This window comes from Heloderma suspectum, chromosome 6 (genome assembly GCF_057233095.1).
Source record: "Heloderma suspectum isolate Gila_16-S chromosome 6, 16-S_ref, whole genome shotgun sequence".
Lineage (NCBI taxonomy): Eukaryota > Metazoa > Chordata > Lepidosauria > Squamata > Helodermatidae > Heloderma > Heloderma suspectum.
The window spans coordinates 86,685,699-86,695,252 of NC_139463.1; the positions used below are offsets into that span (position 1 = coordinate 86,685,699).

The window sequence follows — 9,554 nt, forward strand, 5'->3', positions numbered from 1 at the left end:
GCAGACCTTCTGCAGTGCCCTTGAGTGATGCCATGGAAGGCACTCCGGGAAATTTAAAATGGCGGCCTGTAGTTGCCTGCAGCCTGGCAAGGAAGCGTGCCAATGGAGGCCTCGCCCCGGCCGCTGCCCAAGGAGCCCCCCTGAGCGGCACTTTAGGGCAGAAAGGTGGGATACAAATTAGATAAATATACTGGTTGCTGATGTCAGCCCTGATTACGGTACTACCGCCTTCCCCAACCTGTCCTGATGTCCTCCAGATGTGTTCAACTACAATTCAGCATGCCGGGGATGACAGGAGTTGTAGCTATGCTGGCTGGGGATGAGGAGAGCTGTAGCCCAAGGCCATTTGCGGGAGGCTGGTGTAGTGAGTCAAGGATGGCTGAGGGCACAATCCTATGCGTGCTGAGACAGAAAGAAGTCCTACAACTCCCAGCATTCCCCAGCCAGCTGGGCTGGCTGGGGATTGCCAGAAGTTGTAGGACTTCTTTCTGTCAACACATGCATAGGATCGCACCCTTATTTATCAGTCTGGTGCTCTCTAGAGTGCAGGGAGTCCAAGATCCTGTTTATGCGGCCACCTTCTCCTTGGAGGGAGGGTTTCTTTTTCAAATCACTCCTGGAAAGGATCCATGCTCTGTAGTTGTACAGCTGCCTGCTCTTTTCTCTGCCAGCTAGACAGCACAGAAATCTGTTCTGCCAGCAGCATGGGGGGTGGTGGTGGTGGTGCAAAAGCAAAACTGCTAAAACCTCAAGAAAATGGAGAAACGGCACTGGCAGAACTTCTCCCTGCCCCGCAAAATCTTGGGTTGAGCTATAGCCCAGCCCCTCCCAGCACATTTTTTTTTCCAGAAAGTAACAATACAAAGCGTGTCCTCGAGCGTGTTCCCCGATCCCCCGTCCTTGAGCGCTGGAACACATACAGAGTGCCCTGTCCCACCGCGCTAAACAGCCACTTCCCCATTCCCAACACGGAGGAATTAGGATATTTATTTTGCGTATTTATTTATTTTTTTAATCTCCCCAGCCAGGCAGCCACCTGGAGTAGCTTCCATACAAGCGATAAAAACAAGACTGCCCCTGACTGAAGGCTTAGCATCAAAAAAGACATGACGCGCAAAGGAACAGGGATTGGGAGCGACGAGATGACGTGACTTCCAAGCATAGTTGAACCCGCCCCCGCCCCGCCCCCCTTTTAGCAATTAAACCTACTGCTACTTATCTTAAATACTTATCTTACTTAAACCAGGACTGCTAGCGTATCTTCATTGCCTAGGCTAAAGCCTTTGATTGTGTGGATCACAACAAACTCTGGCAAATTCTTAAAGTGATGGGAGTACCAGACCACCTTACCTGTCTCCTGAGAAACCTGTACGAGGGTCAAGAAGCAACAGTAAGAACCAGACATGGAACAACTGATTGGTTCAAAATTGGGAAAGGAGTACGACAAGGCTGCATATTGTCACCCTGCTTATTTAACTTATATGCAGAGTACATCATGAGAAATGCCGGGTTGGATGAATCAGAGGTCGGAATTAAGATTGCTGGGAGAATTATCTACAACCTCCGATATGCAGACGATACCACCCTAATGGCAGAAAGTGAAGAGGATCTCAAGAGCCTCTTGTTGAGGGTGAAAGTGGAGAGTGCAAAAGCTGGTTTGAAACTCAACATTAAAAAAACTAAGATCATGGCATCTGGCCCCATCACTTCCTGGCATATCGAAGGGGAAGAAATGGAAGCAGTGACAGATTTTACTTTCTTGGGCTCCAAGATCACCGCAGACGGTGACTGTAGCCATGAAATTAAAAGACACTTGCTCCTTGGGAGGAAAGCTATGGCAAACCTAGACAGCATAGTAAGAAGCAGAGACATCACCTTGCCGACAAAGGTCCGTCTAATCAAAGCTATGGTTTTCCCAGTAGTAATGTATGGCTGTGAGAGCTGGACTATAAGGAAGGCTGAGCTCCGAAGAATTGATGCTTTCGAACTGTGGTGCTGGAGAAGACTCTTACGAGTCCCCTGGACTGCAAGGAGGTCAAATCAGTCCATCCTAAAGGAAATCAACCCTGAGTGCTCATTGGAAGGACAGATAATGAAGCTGAAGCTCCAATATTTTGGCCACCTAATGCGAAGAGAAAACTCCCTGGAAAAGACCCTGATGCTGGGAAAGACTGAAGGCAAAAGGAGAAGGGGACGGCAGAGGATGAGATGGCTAGATAGCATCACGGATGCAATGAATATGAACTTGAGCACGCTCCGGGAGAGAGCGCAGGACAGGAAGGCCTGGCGTGCTATGGTCCATGGGGTCACGAAGAGTCGGACACGACTGAACGACTGAACAACAACAAGCTACTTATCTAGCTTGGCCAGGCAACACTGCCTGGGCGGGATGCTCCTTGGTTCAGTGGAGGGGCCAAGACGATCAAGGGGCGCAGGGAGGCCGTGCAGGGCGCGCGCAAGCGTCAAAGCGGAATTGCTCCTGCGGACGGCCGAGGGGTGAAACGGGGCAACCCAGATCGCGACGGAGAAAGGGCGAGCGCGGCCGGCTGAACCGGGGCTGGCTGCGGGTGAGGCGGTTGCTTCTGCGGAAGGAGGAGCGTGGATAAGGGCGCTTTCCAAAACAGGTCCCGGCTCAGGAGGAGGCGATTAAGCGGGCGAGAGACTTGGAGGAGGAGGAGGACGCAGGCTGCCGTTGGGAGGCGTGTTTGGCTGAAGGGAGGGGAAAGAAGGGTGTGGCTCGATGCGAGAGAGACAGACACGCAGGAAAGGATTCCCCTACCTGGAGGTCCAAGAGCTGCGTCTTGCTCCCGGGGCCCGTCCTCTGCCGCAGCAGAGCTGAACTCACGAGAAGCGAGTCCGCAGTCATTTTCCCGATCTCCGCCCTCGACTCCGGCCCCCCCCCCCCCCCCCCGCCGAAGCGTCGAGAAACGCCGCAGCGCACCCGAATCTATGGACGAACCAGCGGGACCAGTTTAATCCAGCGGGGAATATGGCCTGGCCGGCCTTCGGTTGATCGACTGGTTTACAGCGCCCCCTATGTTCAGAATGATGCGGACACATTTTGAAAAGATTTAGCGCTTCTCAAGCAAAGTTGTGAAGTGGGACCTATGTGGAGGAAAGTGTTCCCAAGGAACACAGCAGGCTGGGTGGGCGGGGTGTATTCTGACACTGTGAGCCTTTATTAAGCAGAGCATGCGAGTATGGGTGGATCGCTTGATCAAAAGTTCCTTTCTGAACCGAGTATACCAGCATGTGTGAATCGCACACACGGGAGGTCCACACCCTGGTACAGATAAGCAGTAACATATATTTTGCAATTTCTTGCTGTGCCATAGCTGTCAGCCAATCACATGCTAGTGGGGGCTACTACAGTTGAATCGCGTACATACAGGGAACAAAACCTTCCAGCACAGTTTTCTTATCTACTTACAACATTCCAGCTTTACAACATCCCAGCACATCCTCATTATGTTTACAATGCATTTCTACTTTTCCCACCAATGGCAACATTCAAAACGTTCAGAGGGAGGCCTGTCTTTTCGGCTGCAGCCTGAACAAAACCACAGTTTTTCTCTCTCACCTACTCTTGAATTTTATTCAACCTTCCTATCAGCACCGGCTCTGGGTTTCTGTGGGCCCTTGGGCATCTGTCATGGATGCTTTGACCTGGATTCCTGCATTGAGCAGGGGGTTGGATTCGATGGGCTTATAGGCCCCCTCAAACCCTACTATTCTATGATTCTATGTCACCTTCAATGGGCCCCCTCTGTTAGTGAGTCGACTTTCTGACGACCATTGTCACCAGCTCCTTCTGGTCCGCATCCTCTTCCTCTTGATGCTGCCATGTGCTCGCTTAACGGGCAAGTGAGCAAATAGGCAAGGAAGGGGAAATGCTTCACCAAAAAAGGGGATACTGATTTGCATAAAATTGCATATGCTAAGTTATATGAATACATTGTTTTCTTCAGGCAGGACGTTATATATAAAATAAAAAAGGCAAAATAGGAAAGGTATGGGGGAGGGGTTCGTAGAAAAGCCCCAGTGTAGGCCGTGGTGTAGTTAAAGAAACATAGAAAATTCAGTTCAGAATAAAATTCAGAATAAAGATGGAGATTTTTCTTTCAGAACTCATGACATTGTATGGCTGGGATAGGACTGTGGTAAGTGTGTGGGACAGGACGCATGTTACAAGTTTGTACTGGGCCCCCCAAATGCTTGGGCCTTTCTCCTCTCAATGCTGCCATCAACGTGGCTGGCACAACTTATTGGGGGGGGTGGGTGGGTGGGGGCACTGACAGCACTATGCCCAGATTCCACTCAAACCTGGAGCCCGCTCAGTCTGGCTCACTGACTCTTGAGACATAATTTAAATTGATTAGCACAACAGCAGAGTTTTAGAAGAGGCATTTCGTTTCAATCATCGATAACGTCAGGTCAATATTACAAAACTGTGGTAAAGGTATGTGTGCCAAGAGAAATGCATTTGATGGGTTTGCCCTCTCCATAGTTCTGTTTAGAAGATTTCAGCCACCTTTCAAAATACACGTTCTCCCCAAGATGGCATACACAGAATATAAACAATTAGGACGCACATCAACATTAAAATATCAAACAAGATAAAATATTAAGAGCAGTAACAAAGCAGTAGCAAACAAGAAGAGCGGTGAAATCATCTTATTTTAGCCAGCCATTTTGAACCATAAGATCTAAAACCAGAGCCACAAGAACAAACATAGTAAAACTCAGAACTGTATCCTGAATGAAAAGCAGATTGAAACGAAAGCATATTCAAGGCCAACCTAAAAGACAATAAGGAGGGGACTAAAGGTATCTCCCAATGGAGGGTGTTCCTTAATTTTGGGGCCACCACCGTGAAGGCCATATCTCTTGTGTCCGGTAACCTAACCACTCCTCTTTGTGGGTGCTCATAAGCAACGTAATTTCTAACTATTGCAGTAGAGAAGTCTTTGTATTCAGGAAATGTAAATCTTACTCAGCCTGGGGGAGTTTAGGCTATAGGGCACCTCAAGCCTCCAAGGTATCCCTGTATTATCTCATAAGGTGCATGGCTAAAATCAGTGGTCATGTTGCAAGGCCAATGGTCAGGCTGCAAGGCTGGCACTGTGTTTGCTACTCACCAAGACACATGGCTGAGGAATCAAGCATGGAAGGACAATTATATAGGGCCAGCTAGGCCCCTATTGGCTCCTCAGATCACCTGGTCCAGCTGAACTCAAGAGCAGCAATACCATCTTTGGCCGTAGCATGAGGCATCACTGCAGCACAGAAGAAATTAGGGCAATAATTCTGGAAGCTGCCCTGGTGGTGGCATAGGGGGTAAGGTGCTTGAGTTCGGTTGCCAGAGCCCCTGGTTTGATCCCCTGGAGCCTTACACTCCTCATCTTTGCTGTTTCACCACTGTTCAGTTTACTGCTGAACATGCTTCTTTGGATCAGGGATCTGCCTGTGTAACTTCCTGAAGTACCATGCGTACCAAAGGAGTGGCGAGTAAATATTAATACTACATCAGATACAAATGCGTCACATGCAGGAAGTGTAGGGGTGCCTCTCTGGAGATCTGATGTGGGACATGTGGGATTTGCTTTGCTGGTGTGTTTAAACAGGGACAGGCAATGTGGTGCCCATGGCTACCAATGTGTCCCCAATATACCTTTCTTGCTGCCTGCCATGGTCTCCTACTCCTCCCACTTTAAAAAGAATTAATACATTTTCTTACTGGTAGCTGGGATCACTTCAAAGTGAAATGAGGGACCTCCAGCTGCTGTCATCTTCATGACTGCCTCTGGGCTACATGGCGGAGCTCAGAGACATTCTTAGGAAACGAAGCTGGCAGGCAGAAGCTTTCTTCTACAGCATGGCCAGCTACCAAGAAAAAGCAGGGGAAAAGAAGTAAAAGGACTCCTGTCACTTCTGTCTGGTAACCTGGGGGGAGGGCTAAAGATAATAATAGGGGCAGCGGAGGCTGGTGGCTCCAATTTCAGTGGGGCTGTAAATCCATGATGGGTTTTAGTTAGAGCCAGCCAGAACTCTAAAGGAGCTATCCAAGGTGCCAACCCTATTTTGGGGATAGGGGTCAGCACACTGGATAGCTTCTTTAGAGTTCTAGCTGGTTCTGACTGAAACCCAGGAAGGATTTGCAGCCCTGCTGAAATCGGAGCCACCAGCTTCCACTGGGTGGGGGCTATGGAGAGCAGTGGGGGCATGCAGGAAGGGTCGTGGTAAGCCAGCAGAGGGGGTCAGGGAATCCAGCAGGGAGAGGGGTAGGGAAATCAGCAGGAAGCCAGCGGAGTCTGCGTGAGCCAGCTGAAGCAACTTGCAGGGCTGGGTGAAACAGGTTTCTGAACACTCTGGGTGCAAAGGAGTTGTTTACTGTGTTGGGGCTCAGACCCCACCACGGTAAACTTAGTTTACCTTGTACTTAATCTTTTGGGCAGGTTACTTGTACTTTGTGACTAGCCACACCTCCCATGGTGGCCATTTTGTGGTGGTGCCTGAGACAGTTGCTCAAATTGCCAAATGTGCCCATGGGCCCCAAAAGGTCACCTACCCCTGGTTTACACTGTGCCTCTACCTAAGTTCAACCTGTGTATTTGTAAATGGAACTCTTAGATCTTACTTATTCCTTCATCCCATGTATTTGTAGCCTGCCTTATATCTAAGAGGAATGAGAAGTAATGATGGACACGTAAGCCCTTATTTTTAAATATTGGGGTTGAGTATAATGCAGTTTCATTTCTGGAGAGAACTATCCTAAAAAGCAAAGAAATGTGAAAATGAATGTATAAGTGGCCAACTGTGGAAAGAATCAGAAAACTGTTATCCATCTATTCTGTAATACAACTATATAATGCAGCTATACTATTAGTAGTATCCAGAAATTGCATTACAGGGAGGAGAAGAAGTTAGGATGGTCAGATGCAAAGCAGGGAATTTGAGCAGCTGTAGCTCACCTGACAAGTTACAGCAGCTGCAGTTCTCTTTTCTACACAGCTATTAAAGGTGTAGGAGCTCTGCCCTTTTTTGCATCTGGTCGCCCCAGGGGTGGGCAACCTGTGTCTCTCAGCCTAATTTCAAAAGCTGTATGTCATCAGTTCAGACCCTGGCAAGAGCCACCTGTCCCCTGGCAGCCCATTGTGTGGGAAGGAAGAGGGGGAGAGAGAAAAGGGGTGGCAGAAAGAGAATGGAAAAGAGTGATCTATCCACTTTTGGCTCTGGACCTGCCCAGTGCTGGCTTTTGCCCCACTCACCAATGTCATGTGGCCGCCAACAGATTACACATGAAGGAATGCAACCCTCAATAGAAAAAAATATGGCCCACTTCTCCCATAGAAGAAGTACAACTCAAAATGATAAGAGGTTAGCGAAGCAAACAATGGATGCCACCATCTTGGATCATAGGGCAACAGTCAGTCCAAGATGGCCAAAAGCTTGTCATTTCTGCTTCCCTTATTGAGGCTTTGCTGAGTTTTCCCCAGAACAAACATTGAGGATATGTAAGGCAGGTATTTTGGACAGAGTGAAAGCATGGGAAATATTCAACGGATGTTCTCAACGCATCTCCATGCCCATGTCAAAGGGTCGCTTACTACTTAAGAGCCTCTTCAGGGCAGCTTTCACCTCCTTGTTCCTCAGAGTGTAGATGAGGGGGTTGCAAAGGGGAATGATGATTGTGTAGAAAAGGGAGAGTAGCTTGTCAACCTTCATAGAGTCAGGGGTCTTTGGGAGAAGGTATGCAAACATGGCAGAACCATAAAAGAGACTGACCACAATCACGTGAGATGAACAGGTGGAAAAAGCCTTCTGGCGTCCTGCAGCTGATGGCATCCTCAGTATAGCTCTGGTGATGTACACGTAGGAGGCCAAGATGAGCACAAATGGAGCCAGCACGAAGATTGTGTCCTCAGTGTAGATGACCAACTCATTAGCGTAGAGATCAGCACATGCCAGGCTGAGTACCGGTGGGATGTCACAGAAGAAGTGGTCCATCTCATTGGAGCCACAGAATGGTAGGGAGAAGATGAGCCCAATTTGCACCAGTTGCATTGGGAGGCTGACAGCAAAGGAACCGGCCACCAGCCCCACCCGCACCCTCTGGCTCATGATGGACATGTAGCGGAGAGGCAGGCAGATGGCGAGGTAGCGGTCATAGGCCATAGCTGCCAACAGGAAGCACTCAGTCCCGCCCAGGAAAAGCAGGAAGAACATCTGTGAGGCACAGGCTGGCAGGGAAATGGAGCGGTTCCCAGTAGCCAGGCTGGCCATCATCTTGGGAAGGGTGACTGAGGTGTAACACAGCTCTAGCCCTGATAAGCTTCTCAGAAAAAAGTACATCGGGGTCTGAAGGGCAGGATTACAGGTCGTCACTACCACAATCAGACCATTGCCTAGTAGAATAGTCAGATAGATGGCCAGGAAGGCAATGAAGAGGAAGGCAGGGTGCTTATAGTATCCCAGCAAGATGAACTCATTCACAGCACTCTGGTTCCCCCAGTGTCTGGCCTGCTTGATATCCATCTGGAGACAGGTATATATGACTCCTGAATTTGAGGAGGCCTAAGGTGCCCTGAACGAAAATGAACAATTCATTCTACACAGGGCTGTCCAGCATGCAGGTATGTTCTCACACACACACACACACACACACACTCTCCATGTCACTTGCCGAGCGTGATGTATCCTGGGATCCTTCAGAGAATTCTTACCCGGCTCCTTAATCAGCTACCACAAGAGTCACCTAGGTAAGCCAATTTATATGGTTTTGAAAAGCCCCATTTTTACCACTAGAATGAAACCTACACTAAAATATTCCAGCCAATTACTAGTTCCACCACCTACTTAGATCACTTTATTCATCTGCACACAGATAATGTATCATTGCAGTCAGTTAACTAAACAAGAAAACGTGAAGCTTTCACCATAGAGTGGTAACCTCACGAAAATCTTAGACTGGCAAGTTCAACAGAATGCACGCTAAGTACAACTGAAGGCATGTGAAGCATTGGCCATAAGTGACGGCCTTATTGAAATTCTAGACTGGCCTGGGATTTTGGTTTACATTTGTGCTTAGTACTGGAAGATTGTATTTTGTTGTTGTTGAAGTGGTAGGAACTAAGGAGGCTCAGCTTTACAGGGACTCCAATTCCACCCATTAGCAATAGGATGGAGCTGCTAGCTTCAGAACATTTCCTAGATGGTGCTTTGACCTCAAAAGGAAATGGGCCTCTACTCTGCAAATCATCCACATGCCCTTCCTACTGTTCCCATTACTAGTCCATTAACCCCCAAATTAACCCAGGTTATAACAACAATAGAATGGAAAGAAATCTCTCTCATGCAATATTTCAGTCTACTGCCTTTGATTTCTTCCTGTGTAGGGTAAAGGATTTGGACTTCACCCCTAAGAATGAGATCCCCAGCAAAGTCACATTTCTGACTGGCAGAGGCTGCCTCTAGGTTTGGTGAACTGGAAGAAAGCTCTGATAGTTTCTACTCTAGGGATGCTTCCAGACAGAGAGCTCCTTGTGTTACAAGTC

At 48.4% G+C, this 9,554-nt stretch overlaps 1 protein-coding gene across 1 annotated transcript; it reads right to left on the reverse strand.

Annotated features, from left to right (window-relative positions):
• Nucleotides 1–7,569: 7,569 nt before the first annotated feature.
• On the reverse strand, nucleotides 7,570–8,535 carry LOC146341709 (olfactory receptor 10AG1-like). The gene has a single exon (XM_084807617.1). The coding sequence runs from the start codon at nucleotides 8,533–8,535 to the stop codon at nucleotides 7,570–7,572; it is 966 nt and encodes a 321-aa protein (XP_084663743.1).
• Nucleotides 8,536–9,554: the final 1,019 nt, after the last annotated feature.

What these genes read in the sequence shown, in the direction of transcription:
- LOC146341709 (XM_084807617.1), bottom strand. Translation starts at nt 8,535, where the DNA reads ATGGATATCAAGCAGGCCAGACACTGGGGGAACCAGAGTGCTGTGAAT.